Source organism: Primulina tabacum, chromosome 1 (assembly GCF_025594145.1).
Source record: "Primulina tabacum isolate GXHZ01 chromosome 1, ASM2559414v2, whole genome shotgun sequence".
Lineage (NCBI taxonomy): Eukaryota > Viridiplantae > Streptophyta > Magnoliopsida > Lamiales > Gesneriaceae > Primulina > Primulina tabacum.
In genome coordinates this window covers 6414217-6429990 of record NC_134550.1, presented here as the reverse complement: position 1 = coordinate 6429990, position 15774 = coordinate 6414217, and the positions used below count along the sequence as shown (strand labels likewise).

General features: G+C 34.6%; 2 protein-coding genes across 2 annotated transcripts; one reads left to right on the top strand and one right to left on the bottom strand.

The window, feature by feature from the left end:
* Window positions 1-1873: 1873 nt before the first annotated feature.
* LOC142537687 (protein SEEDLING PLASTID DEVELOPMENT 1) lies at window positions 1874-6668 on the bottom strand. Its single transcript, XM_075643184.1, has 9 exons — window positions 5934-6668; window positions 5130-5344; window positions 4725-4875; window positions 4260-4451; window positions 3927-4089; window positions 3467-3846; window positions 3182-3358; window positions 2946-3107; window positions 1874-2348 (listed from the first exon to the last, which is right to left on the bottom strand). Exons 1-9 carry the CDS (start codon window positions 6435-6437, stop codon window positions 2061-2063), a joined length of 2232 nt encoding a protein of 743 aa, XP_075499299.1. The 5' UTR covers window positions 6438-6668; the 3' UTR covers window positions 1874-2060.
* Window positions 6669-9925: 3257 nt separating this feature from the next.
* On the top strand, window positions 9926-15116 carry LOC142537681 (serine carboxypeptidase-like). Its single transcript, XM_075643177.1, has 9 exons — window positions 9926-10301; window positions 10816-10984; window positions 11856-11975; window positions 12825-12968; window positions 13042-13192; window positions 13427-13515; window positions 13993-14251; window positions 14575-14708; window positions 14799-15116. The coding sequence occupies exons 1-9, from the start codon at window positions 9985-9987 to the stop codon at window positions 14925-14927; spliced, it is 1512 nt and encodes a 503-aa protein (XP_075499292.1). The 5' UTR covers window positions 9926-9984; the 3' UTR covers window positions 14928-15116.
* The last annotated feature ends 658 nt before the right edge of the window (window positions 15117-15774 follow it).

Here is a 15774-nt window from a genome sequence, read left to right as displayed (position 1 = left end):
TTTTGTTTTTTTTTTTAATTATTGAAAATGGTTTTTTGAAAATATGGCACCGAATAATTTGATAAAAAAAATTTATTAATAATATTTTCTTTTGAAATAATAGTATTTCAATTGTAGCATTTTTTATTTAATTTATTTTGACTAATTTAATTATCATTTTAATGATGAGGAAATTAATGTTTATGTTAGTCACGGTAAAACATAAGAAAATATGAGACAAAAAATCTATAATAATAACGAAGCACCGTTTGATTTAAAATTTTGGAATTAAAACAAAATTTAATAATGATTAGTTCATAACATTGGCAAATATTTTTTGTTTGAACTAATAGTTAATTCTGAAAAGAAATTTAAATTGCATATTTAATATTATCTGCTCAACCTTTTGGTCTAATTATGATACATAAAATTCAAACAGATTAAAAAATAAAATAAGTCGAAAATGGGCAAACTAAATGAAATTTTGGTTGAAAACATTTGATTGTCTATTGTGAATGTACCTAACAAATTTGAAACGAGTATTTTGTTGCTTGGAATCATCAGCATGCATGGATTTTGGCGATGTAATGGCAGTAAGATTATTCAAGCATTTTGGTATGACTCCGGCCGGATATCTTGCTTGAAGTGAGGTCCAAGACTTGGATTCTTTGTAGATTAAACAAGTTCGAAGGTATTAATTGTAACAATTATGGGCCATTAGACTGAACCACCATAGACTTCGGCCCATACCCATGCACCACTACTGGTCATGGGTCATTAGGATGGTCCAGCATTGGCCTCGGTCCATGCCAATGCACCGAGGTCCATGCTGGACCATCCTAACGATCCATGACTAGTAGTGGTGCATGGGTATAGGCAGAGGCCCATAGTGGTTCAGCCTAATGGCCCATGATCGCTACATTAATGTCTCATGAAAGAGAACGGTAAGTTATCTCCAAGCCAGGTTGATACATTGCCAGTTAACCTGTTTTCTCCAAGTTTCCACCAGAGAAACTATTGTTTCTCAAATTGAACAAAGATAGCACATGTAAACGAACTTGGTATTTCTCCAAAGAATAGATTGTTGGCCTTTAAAGTTGAGCAGTCAAACGGTTCCCGATCAGATTCAAGCTTGCTAAGCTGCTCATATTTCCAAAGGATTTGGGAATGTCATGTTTTTGGCGAATTATTAATTTCCAAAAAAATAAATTATTCAATTTAATTTTATTTCTCCATACACCACCTAAACTTCTGAATACAAAAACCAAACAAATTATTCTTCGAACTTTTTTATTTCACCCAAATAAATGTACCTCACACAATTTGGAGCAAAAACTTTACCAAGAAATAAATATATATATATATATATATATATATATATATCGATGTAACGTTAGACAAACTAATTATATATATATATATATATATATATATATCGATGTAACGTTAGACAAACTAATTATATATCACAACAAACGATTGATTAATTTATTTAATTTTTGCACAATACTAATAATAAATTAATGACAACGATACCTTCGTAATTATTATTTTAATTGAAAACCCATTCACCTCCTTTTCATATCAAAAACCGAAAATGTGATTTAAAATAAAAAAAACCAAAAATGTTAAAAAATAATAAAAAATTTGAAAATGCCTTTAATTAACATGATTTAAATGATTGAATAAACACACTAGTTAATTTAATTTTGTTCTGTTGTATAATAAGATGAACGAAAAAGTATTTGCATAATTATTTGTACAAATTAGATGAATTTAGTTATATGAACCCGTACGTTTGATAGAGGCAACACATTGTTTTTTTTTTCCGAAATACAGTTGGTACAGACAACACAACCCAAATAAAATTGCCTATTCTTGAACAAATGAAAGCAATTCCAACGCCCCCATTTCAATTATATGTACAGTGTACAAACAATTTCCCACAATAATCAGCCAATTACTTCACCAAATTAGCATTTAGGAAGAAGAAAATATACAAAGAAAAGATAAATAAATTGCATGACTATACAATATTTTGAAGCATATCAATCATCAGTTGATATATGATTCATGATAAGTTACTCGGGCAGAAACGGTAGCTTAAAAACACTTGTACCTCCTTCGCCACAAGCCACGGAACCATCATACTTGAAGAAAAAGCTTGAGCTCGGCTTGAAATTTCCCTTGTTCAGTTTCTGGGTAAGGATCTGCAGCCGCGGATTTAACTCCGTACCTGAATTCTCAGCAGCTAACTGATAACTCTCGACCAGCTCGAGTTGTCGAGCAACAATATCAGACCGCCTTGGCAGAAGTTCGACAGGCTCGCCACCAGGGATAACAATATACTCGATTGCAAGTCGAACTTCCTAGTACCAGACAATAAAAACTAAGATAAGTGGTTGCACCTGAGCTTAAATAGTGAAAAAGATGGATGTTTGATGAGTTCAGAATAATATCACAGAATTTTCTGAATCGGGTATTGCAAGATCCATGCCACAGCATGTAGAGACGTGACATCAGATAGTGAAAGAAACTGCCTTGCACGTCTTTGGCTTCCCTTTTGTCATTTAGAGAGAAAGAAACAGTGAAATTATGCAGCTCCTATGACTATAATATGACAGGTTGACCCAGCAATGAGGCAAGTACGGTCTAGTCGTCATAAAAAAATTCCAGATTCATGGCAATATCTTTAAATATGTACATATCACCAACCCAAAACATATTTAAGTACTTCAATATGTCCCTTGATCCTCTCTAATTGTGTGTGTTCCACAAGTTCACGTCGTAGGGAAATAAATTTCTAGATCAGACTACCACATCGAACAGTAGCATTATCAGCCTTAATAACTCACAACCTCACAAATCCCGCATTATGCATTTGATAAAGCTCACTCAATTGTATCATGATCCTAATTTTCAAAACAAAAGGTGCTGAGATGATCAAATAGAAGAAAGTTGTGCACCTCCAAGGCATCAATCTCCTCTAGGGATGGTTGTATCTTTGGTGCATCGTCTTCCATCTCAATAGCTAGAGAAGTTCTGTTTGATTGCTTCTGTGTAGTGGTAAACAAATCCATCCCAAGAATCATACGGATTGCCTTCACCATTTGAGCCATTGTACTTGACTACAATTTTTTTAAAAAGACGAGTTATTTAAAAAGACATTCGCATCTCTAATATTCTTGTTGGGCTACAATACCTTGATGACAAAAACAGGCATTTGATGAGATTTTGCGACACCCTGGATCCAAGGATTCTGTTTTATTTCGTAACTAGATGCTAAAATAGCATCTGCGAAACCAATATCATCAGTTACATCTATTTTATCATCAAACCCCATTACAGCTGCCACTTGTAATAAATCAGCATCCTGGATCTGAAACGCATAAAATAAGATCAATTTGGTTTTTCACTCTATTTATTATATTACACTGTTTACAGATTTTGATATTATTCATCCAAATGAAGATGGGAGCACAAGTACCTTGTAAGTATAAACATATACTGGGCTTTTTCTGCTCATTGTTACGTTAGATCTAATTTTCTTGGACTTGGGATGATAATCATCAACTTCCTTGTGACCCTTTATTTTATTTTCTTCTATTTCAACATTTTCCATGTTAAAATCTCCAAAATGGGTTTGCTCACTTCGATTTGATCTCAATGAAACATAAGTTTCAGCATCTATGACATTGTCATTTCCAGTATGTTGAGTAGACTTCAATGACTTTTTATCTATAGTATCTCCAATACGATTTTGTTCAGTAACTTGTGTTAATTTTGATGAATTATTAGCTTCAGTATCTCCAGCATGATCTTTAGCTTCATCCTCTATTCGGCGAACTTCAAACAATGGATATTTTCCTGGGTTCAAGATAATCATAATCAACATCTGATACCGCAGATAAATTTTGAAATGTAAATAAATAAAACTTTCAAAATACCTGCCAGAATAGCATCTACAGTTGCATCAAGCCTATGATGAACTCGACACTCAGTTTTAGATATCATCTCAACTGCACAAGTAAATGTAGGAGGTCCCTTCCTCTCAAGTATAGTTTTCTGCACTTTCCTCTTCCGTGCTTCCTCATCACCGAGAGTAACACTCTTTTTTTCAGGAAAAATATACAAAGCATCTATTACTCAGTTTTGATCCGGAAAAATTAAATGTGCCTATGTTTGTTGCATTGTTTAATGAGCCTAACAAAACTGAACTCCGAAAGTTTTGAATTGACGTGGATAGATACAAAGTATGAGGCACAAAGATCCATTCTCACCTCAATGCCACCAACAAGAATCTGCAAAGAGGGATTCTTGATGATACTCTCGATAGTAATTCCATGAGCTGTTGCAACAAGCTGAACTCCTCTTTGAGCAATTGTGCTAGCAGCCAACGCTTCAAGCTCAGTTCCTATTTCATCAATTATAATGGTTTCCGGCATGTGATTTTCAACTGCTTCAATCATTACCTGCTCCAGATCATCATACATAAAGTCAATATTCAAAGACTAAGAAAGGGTTTGAGCACTTTGTTTTTAACTTTTAACTAAAAGGTGAACTATAAGCCCCCAAAACCACATTTTCAGCTTTTTGATTTCAGCCTTTTCAATCACTTTTAAAATTATAGAAGTTCAACCAAACCCAAAAACCACTTTATTTAAAAAAGCTTCTCCACTCATGCAGTCTAAAAGTAGGATCTTGTATTAATTATACCAAAAAAGGAATAAGTTTTTTAAACTCACATTATGCTGCAAATGAACATTTGGGACTTGCATCCTTCTAGCACGACCAATACCAGAATGGGGTACATCACCATCACCACCAATTTCATTTGATGTATCAACAATGATTACACGTTTTTTGTGGTCATCAGCCAGCATTCTGGCAATTTCCCTGTTCGTGCGAATGTCCAATTATCATTACTACACGATAAAACCAAGTTACACTCCATGCCAACAAAACTGCTTATGAATTTCTTAACTTGTTAGATGTTATCAGATATAAGTTAAAGTGCCCTGGTAGCTAATTATATTTCGAAGAACCATCAATGACCTCATCTATCCAGTTAAAGAAATGTTCAAATTTGGTCACTGAATAAATCTAAAACAACTAAAATAGAGTTGCTAAAGGATCACAAAAATTAATACCTGATTAATGTTGTTTTGCCAACTCCTGGTGGCCCTATAACCAAAATTGAGCCTCCATCTTCAACTAAATCGTGTATGATTTCGGCACTTCCAGATATAGCTCGACCAACTCGACAAGTAAGGCCTATAATTTGTGTTTTGCGATTTCTTATGGCACTTATGCGATGCAGAGAGCGATCAATTCCAGAACGGTTGTCATCAGAAAAATTACCGACCTAAAGACCCATTAATTACTCTGAAGTTTAATGAATAATGATGTGGTACCAGTATGACATATACAAGTATGCGTGAATACACAGAGCCGTGTACTCATACACTAGCTCTTATATCAACACGCCTTGAGGTTTTCAAGTCATTCCTTTTTGTTGGGATTCACCCAGTGAAAATACAGTTGAAAACATGAAGGTTACAATCAAGCATCACTGTGAAGATTTAACAAATGAAATGAGCACTTTATTATTCTAATATTAAACTATTTTAACAGATTAATGAGTGATGACGGATGACGGATGGGTTCTCAACTTCTTTCAACAAGTACTCCAACCGATAATCTTATTCATCTTTCTTATTCTTTTCATTTTGGCTTTCCCACGTCCAAATTACATAAAGAAAACCAACCGTTGGAATATCAAAGGTATTGTATGTTCAAACTCAACTCTTAAACAGGTTAAAACACCACGAAGACGAAAGCTTTAATGGCTGGAGATAGCAACAACATTAGTTCTATACTTCAAAAAAAATTCAAATATTATTAGGTAACATGATTATGGTTTTAGTCCCATTAGCAAAATTCACTGAACCAACCTTAGAGATGGCATGTCGAAGATCTTCGAGCTTCACAGTTTCCTCTGAGATAATCCAATCCCCAGAAGGAAAGCGAGCAATGGGCTTCCTCCCCAAGTCCATAACCACCTCAATCAGCTCCCGAATCTCATCATGCCTCAACAGTTCCTGCCTCATCCTCAAAGGCACTATATCAAGAAACAGGTCCATATCAGAGACCACCTCATCTTCTCGATAACTCGAACTCGATGTGGAGACCTTTTTTGAGGAAACTGACAACAACCCATTTCCTCGCGTAGGCCACTCCCTCGGACGGCGAATCTCCGCCGTCCGTGCCTCCACTTCCGGCGCCCTAGACGACGAGATCTTCCCACGCCTGCCGCATGATCGACGAAATGCTGCCGAGACAGAAGCAGCTGCAGATTTACAACTCTGCAGGTACGCAAACGTGGAATTGGAAATCTGTTGAGAAGAATGCCACGAGCTGTGCAGATCAACCAGCACTAGATGAGAATTAGCTCTCATATTTCTCTCACTCCCCTCCCTTGATCAAAATGTGGCCTAAATCCCACTTGGTAAGTTGGTTGTGAAATATTGATTGGTTGTTAGAGCTGAAAAGTGAGATTTTGTTGATGAGGGTGGAGGGAAGATGCCGTGGAATCTCCTATCTCATTGGAGGAGCACGCGAGGAAAAGCAAGCTTGTCCACATATACGAGAACAAAAGGTTGGGGGATGTTTCGAGCCATACATTTACTTGCGTTGGCGACTTGTGCGCCAGCTTGAAACTTTCTACCGCTTTTTTCCTTTGACAAAAAAATATCAATCTTGGACAAGTTAGGTGGCAAATTGCCATAGGTTCTAGTAGGAATCTGAAGGGGTGGTTGGCCGAATTTTTTTCCACTAGTTCTTGAAAGACAAGTTATTTTTCAAAAAAATATTTGTTATTTTTCAAAAAATTATTTCATCAAAAAAATTTCCCATTTTTTACTTAGGTCATTGGAATTAAAATAATTATAGGGTGTATATCCATTTCCATACGTTATCTCCACTTGACATTAAGCAAAAGGTCTTTAAATCATGGTCCATTGGATTGCGTCTCCTACTTTTTGTATACTTTGAAAAGTTCGTTAAAGATTCTTAAGTTTAAATCACTCTAAATTTTGGCAATGTCAAAATCAACGTCGAGTACGTTTCAATTTCAACTGTCATTCTAATATGATTATATGATTCTAACCGCTGGACAAGTCAAACCGTTCTTGTTCTATCATAAATTCAAGTTGCGAACATCATCAAAAGATCATCACTTGTATCTGTTTCTAACTAGACCACTCTATCAAAGAAATGTTCGTAGTCTGACCGTTCAACTATAACCGGTCGAACACTAACATATCAAGATGGATACAAATATGCATGTTCATAACTTCAAAGACAACAATTTGATAACAAAAAAGTTTTTACATCTCATTCATTTTTGGGCGATAGATTCGTCCATTGGAAGATCAAACCAAACAGCTTCTTTTCGATCTTTGGAAGACTTTGTGTATAAACATGCAAATTCAAAACTTCACATACAACAATTTGATAACAAAAAGACGAACACAATCTGCAATATACAATACCCCAAACACGTTTATTCTTTCTAAGATATCAAAGTGCTCACCTAGCACACAATTATTTATTTATATCTGATTATCAAGGATCAACTTATCAAGGATCAACTTGTGCTAACTTACCAGTTCTAATCGTTCGAGGTTAACCGTTGGAAGTTTTGTTGCCTCTGGTAAACCGATGGTTTTTAAACAACCATGACTTGTTGTGTTGAGTTATTTATAAGATTTCGACTTAGGATGTATGATAAGTCATAGTCGAAGCGAGTTTTGTACGATGATAGTATAAATCAAGTGTCTAACAAACGTGAAAGGTGAGAAAAGGCGTGGAAAAAAATAAAATTTTAAGTTGATCTATTTATTTGTTATAAAATTTATTTTAAATAAAAATATTTAATAATATAATTTTTTTAAACAAAAAACATCAAATGCACTGAAATAAATTTTATCATGAACCTTTTTTTTCTTTGCTACTTGATCAACAATAAATTTTACCATGAACCTGTTTATGTACTTGCGCAATCTTATTTAAAGGAGAAGAATAACATTAAATTTATTTATATCTATATTTATAAAATGTTCAATCTTATGTTATGTTTATTTATTTTATCAAATATCATAATTACATCAAATTTTATAAAGGAAATTGTTTTGTGGTATTATACATGTTTATCTTTGCAATTTTGGTTTATATATTGTCAAATTTCAGGTTTTATTCGGCAATTTTTAAATTTTAGTCATTTGTATGACATGACACTAATAGAGTATTAATGCAGTACTGATGCGAGTAGTGTCATATCAATATTCTAATTGAGAAAAGAACAAACATAATTATCCATTTAGTCATTTTTCGAAAGATAGAGGACGACGAAAAATGAAACTCGATAACATAATGATTAAAATTGCAAAAGAACAAACATACAAGATAAAAAAAAAGATATAATTTTCACATATTTTAAAATTAAAATACTCTATCCGTCCGATTATACAAGTTTATTTTTTAGATGTCCCAAATATATAGTCTAATTTATATATTTAATATATTTTTTAATAGTTTTCACTAATATAGATCTATAAAATGATTATGGGAAAACATGCAGTCATTTTTTAATAAATTAAACAAGGATAAAAATAAGAAGTTTGTTTGTAAAATATATTTTCCCAATGTTTTTCATAATTTGTGTGAAAATAAAACAAGTTTATGTACTTCATCTGTCCAATATATATAGGTAGAGGTGGACAATTGGTTGAAAACCGAACCAACTAAATATTTTTCGAACTACTAAACCGATCGATTTTCACATTTCGAACCGATAAAAAACAGTAAATTTATTAAAAAATATTTTTTAAAAAAAATTTAGGGTTTTTTAAACTGTAGTGAAAAAAAGTTAAAATTGAGATTCATTCAACTGCCTAAAAATAAAACCGACAATTTTCCACAGCCTAAAAAGAGCGAATTCGTGGGATTTGCAAAATTTTCAATTATACATAAGCCGGCATTAAGTGATGGTCGAGAATTAACTAAATTGCGGGAGATAAAGATGGACGAAGGACACTTGTGTTCAATTTTCTCGATTGGACACTCAATTAAGGTACTCGGATAGTCCGTCAAATTAAATTATCAATTATTTGAATGATATCCTACTTCTATGTATTAGCTAACAGAACGCAAATACAATTAATGATTTTCTCAACAATGTCAGTTACTTTACGAACAAACATTGGAGACGCCGATGATTACCTAGAAAAAACCTCTCGATACCCAAGTCGACGATCATCTCGAAAATATAATAAAAAAGAAAGAGTTTTGGAACTAAAAATCACTTGCCTTCTATGACCTAAGGTGCAAGGAATTTGGAGATAAATTTGAAGGGTAGCAAAAGGCAAGTAGGCCCTTTAAAGATAGAACAATACTAATTGTCCTTCGAGGATCAAACATTCTTAACTGGGCTCATACATATTTCTAGCTTGATAACATTTTAATTATTTCATATTTTATATACTATTATCGAAATGTGATACCCATCAAAATTATTTTGAAAACTGATCGAAAATCAATTTTATAAAATTGACACGTGAAACGATATCATAAAAGTTTTTTTTATGATATAAGAATTTTCATTTTCAAAAGTAAATGATATGATTAAAAAATTAAATAAAATAAATTAGTAATTTTTGTAAAAATTAAATATGGATAGATTGATAAAACGATAAAAAAATAATATAAAATATTAAAACTGGGTTATATAATATAATGAAAAATGAAACGCGACCTTGGAAGTCGGAACGGAAACGTCTAACTTGGCTGAATTCACTCCACGTGGAAGTTAACTTTGCATGCCACGTCTCCCCCTTCTAAATCTGCTGACCGTTAGATCTGACCTTACCCCGTTCAATTACTCGAATCTCCATAGTTTTTTCACGTTGGAGAAAGTGAGGCGAGCTGTAAAATCTACGCTAAACAATGAAGAAATCTTCTCCAACAATTTACCCTCTCTTTCTCGTTTTCACCCTCCTACTATCTCCGCCGTGCCCCGCCGTAGCCTTGCTCCGACCTCCTTCTGAGTTGCCGTTGATTTCTGCCGAGAAGCTCATCCGAGACTTCAACTTGTTCCCCAATGAACCGATCAACATCGTCGACGGTGATTCGCCTCGCGATACTCCGAGGCTTGTGGAGAGGCGATTTCGTCTGCCGAATTTGGTCGATTCTGACGGAGTTTCGGTTGAGGACCTAGGTCACCACGCCGGTTACTATAAGATTCAGCATTCTCATTCCGCCAGGTTTGATTTTATAAACGGTAGGCTTAAAGCATTTTTTTTATTCTTAATTATGTTTCAGGATTGGTAAGTTTTGTAGTACCTCGTATTTGTGAAACATCGAATTTAGCAAGTGATTTATTAGCCGCTTTATTTTGCTATCCTCTAGCATTTGTGCTCACTGAGCATGGTGATAGATTCTGTTGAGTATTAATGGAAAGATTGAGCTTGACATTTTTTTGGCTGGGTTTAGTATTTTATTTGCGTTGGAGTTTCTCTCGGCTTTAATTTGATGGTATTTCATTTCCATTTGCCATCTTCAAGATGAAACTGGTGATTAAATTTTGAAATAGATTAGTACATTGATTATTGTGGATGATTGAGTTTTTTTCCCTTCACGTAATGTGTATAGGGGAAAAGCATGCATCTAAAGTTACTGTTTTGATATATGTTATAAACTAGCTGAGTTTGATATGGATATTATTATTTCCTCTTGTATGAATTGCATAAATTTATTTTCTTGCTCTTCACATTTCAGGATGTTTTACTTTTTCTTTGAGTCACGCAACAGCACAGAAGACCCTGTTGTTATCTGGTTGACTGGTGGACCAGGCTGTAGCAGTGAGATGGCTCTTTTTTATGAAAACGGGCCTTTTACTATTGCCAATAATTTGTCTCTTGTGCGGAATGAGTACGGCTGGGACAAGGTAGGTTATTCTGATGAAAATAGCTATTGTTTCTAATTTTGAGAAATTCCACTGGGCATAATGGGATTTGCAGAAATATTTTACAAGGAATTACTTGTAAAATTTAGATGAAACTGATATAAATGGAATTCAAAAGATTTAACTGAACCGTATGAGCATCGCATCAAGTGTGCATGGCACTGCTGTTCTTAAAGGTTCAGATTAGTTTATAAACTGCTGGCTGGACCTCTGGACCTCAGAAAGGATGAACGGATGGGGCATCCTATATATTTTTGTGTCTACGTTGGAGTTACACAAATTACAAATCATTAGTTGATAATTCATCAAGATAACTGTTTCTGAAAATCTTGACTTGCACGTCATTTGTGGTACTTAACAATAACTGTTACACAAAAATGGTGATTTACTTCTAGTGATACTGGTGATTTGCAGATTAATTGCTCCTCTGATTATTTTTGTAATCTGCTTTGTGTTTGATAGATATTTTATTTGTGTTGAATAGATAATAAAACACTTTTGTATGCCACTGGAACACCTTGTCAAGGATGGTCACCGTGATAGAATTTGGAAATCTTGGTTTCAAGTGCAACTAGGAAAGATTTTGTAAAATTATGTTCGGGTGTTCTCTGCGTTGTGTGTTTCAAAAGTCTCAATTGTCTGAGGCAGGAATTTAGTTTTGAAGTCGCCTGAAATAGGGTTTTTGTGTGGAACTAATTTTTAAATCATGCGACATTTTGATAAACGCTGATATGGATTAGGCTCTTCACCTTGGGCATATTTGTTAATCACATGTCAAAGGAAATGAGTTCTACTTTGGTGATATTAAATTAAATTGTTGAATGAGCTGATATCATTTTTATGTTATATGCAGGTCTCTAATATTATATTTGTTGATCAGCCTATTGGCACTGGCTTTAGCTATAGTTCTAATAGAAAAGACATTCGCCATGATGAGAAGGGTGTCAGTGATGACTTATATGACTTTATACAGGTAATTCTGTTGGTTTTCCTTCCATGATGAACAAAATTATATGTTTCTACAGTTGTACGATGTTAACAAATTTTAGAAAAAGTGGATAAAAATTAAATGACTTTACGGCTTGGTGGATCCTTTGGAGAGAAGTATTTTTGAACGCGTGAAAAGGAAATGAGTTAAAAGAAAATCGAAGTATGAGTTAATGTTTGAAACATCACATTGTTGACCTGGTGGCGCTGTTCACCTTGAGTTAAGTGGCTAGCCACTTTATATGATGACAGAGTTAACTTTCTGAATTTTAAAAATGCCAGTTAATTGACGGAGTTTTAATGTTGAGTTATTGTTGCTTCCTCCGAGGTTTTTAGCCGGTGGCAGTCTTTACCAGCCCACCACGCCTTGCCACCATGCCAATCATAAAAAGTTGGCATGACGATGCTCATAAGCTACTTCAGAATTTGGTCGCCTTTACTATTTTCTTAATTATGTCAAATATATGGATTGAAACTTGGATTCTTGAATTTTTTAAACAGTATTCCCATTGCAAGGAATATAATCACACACTTTATAGAGCTTAGCTTCTGAGTTTTATAAATTTGGAAATACATCTTAGTCAAATCATAGTTTCTTTCTTTTTCAAAATGGGCATCAGATAGTTGGGTGAAAATCAGTCGAACTTTGGTTGTGTTGTTGGTTGCAACACTATTCCACATATTACATTAGACTAAATTTGTTTTACCTAACTTTGTTTCTGTAACAAAGCCTATGTATGAAGAAATCAACCAAATATGAGAGAGGAAAATGTTGTTTCTGGATCTAATTTGCTTTTAAACAAAGAATTCTCTTTTGGCCTATTTATCTGTATAGGATTTCTTCAAGGAGCACCCTGAGCTGGCCAAAAATGACTTTTACATTACTGGGGAATCATACGCTGGACACTATATTCCTGCTTTTGCTGCCCGCGTCTATCAGGGAAACAAAGCAAATGAAGGAATCCATGTAAATCTCAAGGTAATTCCTATTCACTTGATGAAGGCTACTTTTATGGGCTAGTTTATTTATCTTACATGAAGTAACTGTTCAGGGATTTGCTATTGGAAATGGACTGACCGATCCAGCAATTCAGTACGGTGCGTACGCTGATTATGCAATGGACATGGGAATGATCACACAGTCTCAGCATGATCGCATCAACAAGATTCTTCCACTCTGTGAATCAGCAGTAAAGCTATGCGGTAGTGACTTATTTAGTTACTGCTCTTCCAGATTGTATTCTTATGTGCATTAATCCACATGTAATATTCTTGTTTGAAAATTTGTTCCATTAAATCCTTTTCTGCAAAAGGGTTTCTATGATGTTGTTATTCTATGGTAAATCAGCTACTTATAATTTTTAACTTATTTGAGCCGTGAGTTGGATTTCTATGGCTGAAGCTGCTTCTTGGCATCAATGCATTTGATGGCCTCAGGTACCGATGGGACATTATCTTGCATGGCAGCCTACCTCGTCTGCAACACAATATTTTCCTCCGTAATTGCACGTGCTGGTGATGTGAATGTAAGAGAGTTATTTTTATTGCTTTGCTATATACATGTGCTAACCACTTCGAAAGCCCATGTTAATATGTCCAACATCGTGAATTTTCAGTTGATGAGATGCCTTCCTTTTATGTATAAGATTACTTTTTAAACCATGACTGCTAAGTAGATGTTTGGAATTCAAAGAACATGGAGAGTATTGTTTGTGGTTAATATGCACTTACCCAACCTGCCGTGAGTCTCAAGGTATGTGGCATATATTAAATTTTTTATTGAACCATAGCAATCAATGCCTGTGAACCCATTTTAATTAGATAAAGAATTGTCAGTCGTATAATTTCAAGTGTCAGCGTCATTTCAAAAACCCGTGGAATTGTTATTTCTCGGTCGAATGAATAAGAACTTAACATTTGGAATTGGCAGTTTTTCTTCTTCTAAATTGAGAAGATGGTGAACACATTTCTCAAAGTCATATTTCTGATCTTTTTTGTGGCAGTATTACGATATTAGAAAGAAGTGTGTAGGCAGTCTCTGCTATGACTTCTCAAACTTGGAGAAATTCCTCAACCAAGATTCTGTCAGAAGTGCACTTGGAGTGGGTGACATAGAGTTCGTCTCGTGTAGTACTGCTGTTTACCAGGCTATGCTTATGGATTGGATGAGAGATCTTGAAGTTGGTATCCCTGCTCTCCTAGAGGATGGAGTAAAGTTGTTGGTGTATGCCGGAGAATATGACCTAATATGCAACTGGTTGGGTAAGGCTCCTCTATCCTTGTAGATAAGTTAAGTTGTCTGTCGTGAAATCAGATATATTGGCTGGGTAAATTATACCGCCACCCCAAAAGATAAGGCTCGATGAGATTTGGTGAACCTTAAAACTACAGCTTTACCAACAAGGGTGCAGCGGATGTGAATCTGGAAAAATTTCAGGGCTCCTTGTTGTAAGGTTTAACGAACCTCGGGGTAATTTGTTCTAATTGTTCACTCTCCAGGGTGAGCGTACAATACCCTAGGTTATTTATCCAGCAAATGCGAAGTTAATTTCACGTCTATGTTAATAATAATCTCCATCATGCAGGTAACTCTAGATGGGTACATGCTATGGAGTGGAGTGGTAAGGAAGAATTTGCAGCATCGGCCGAAGTTCCTTTCGAAGTTGATGGTTCTGAAGCTGGATTACTGACAAGCCACGGGCCTCTAAGTTTCTTAAAGGTTTAACATCCACCCCCTCTCTTTTCGGGCTATTCCTCTCAAATTTATAATGATTTTTTTCCCTGACTTGAACTTCGTTTTCACAAACAGGTCCATGATGCTGGACACATGGTTCCAATGGATCAGCCTAAAGCTGCGGTAGAAATGCTGAAGAGGTGGATGGATGGTTCGCTCAAAAATCAAACTGCTGATGCAAAAGCCTTGGTTTCTTCAATATGATTTCCGAAATTCAGTCTTCCTCGAACTTAAAAATAATGTAAATAAATGATGATCAACAGATTCCAAAACATCAACTTGATCGTTTCAATAGAACAAGTGATGAACTGGTCGTGGTGGCTACACATGGTTGTTACCTGTTCTACGCTGTTGACATATTTGATGTTTTGATCAAGTAGCTTTTTGCTCTTATATTGAGAGAGAATTGGCCTGAAAGCAAGTACTAAAATTTTAGTGCTCGAGTGTGAAGAAGCTAACATTGGAGATGTGAATTATAGTACTAGGATCAGTTCAAAAGGCAAGCAGAAGGGTGCTAGGATTGCATGGTCATTGTTCGTACTAATAAATGGTGACAGTGGTATGACTGTTTATAGACCAACTCTAATCGAGACTCTACTTTGCTGGACGATTCCCATATTTACTTATTTATTATTATTATTATTATTAGTAGGTAAAGAATGTCCGAGTAAAAGTTACCCACAATTTGGCCTAGTGACATCGAGCGTCCTAATATTGGGGAACATGTCTCATTGAGATGACAATGGAGTGAGTTTGAGGCAGATCTGATCAATTACAAGACTTGTCTTGTCTTGTCACATTAACCCGACCGGTCTAATCCGGATTAGATTATATAATTTTTTAAATTTTATTCAATATAAACATATCATAATAAATTATTTTAATATTAATATTAAAATATTATTAGATAAAACTATAGATAAAATATTTATTATTTAATGTAAAAAAGAATATAATCATATTATTAATAATATACATTTATATATAAGCATGTTGTAGTATAACGTGTTTAATGTAAGGTCAAATTTAAGCTTAGTTTATTGACATCCCT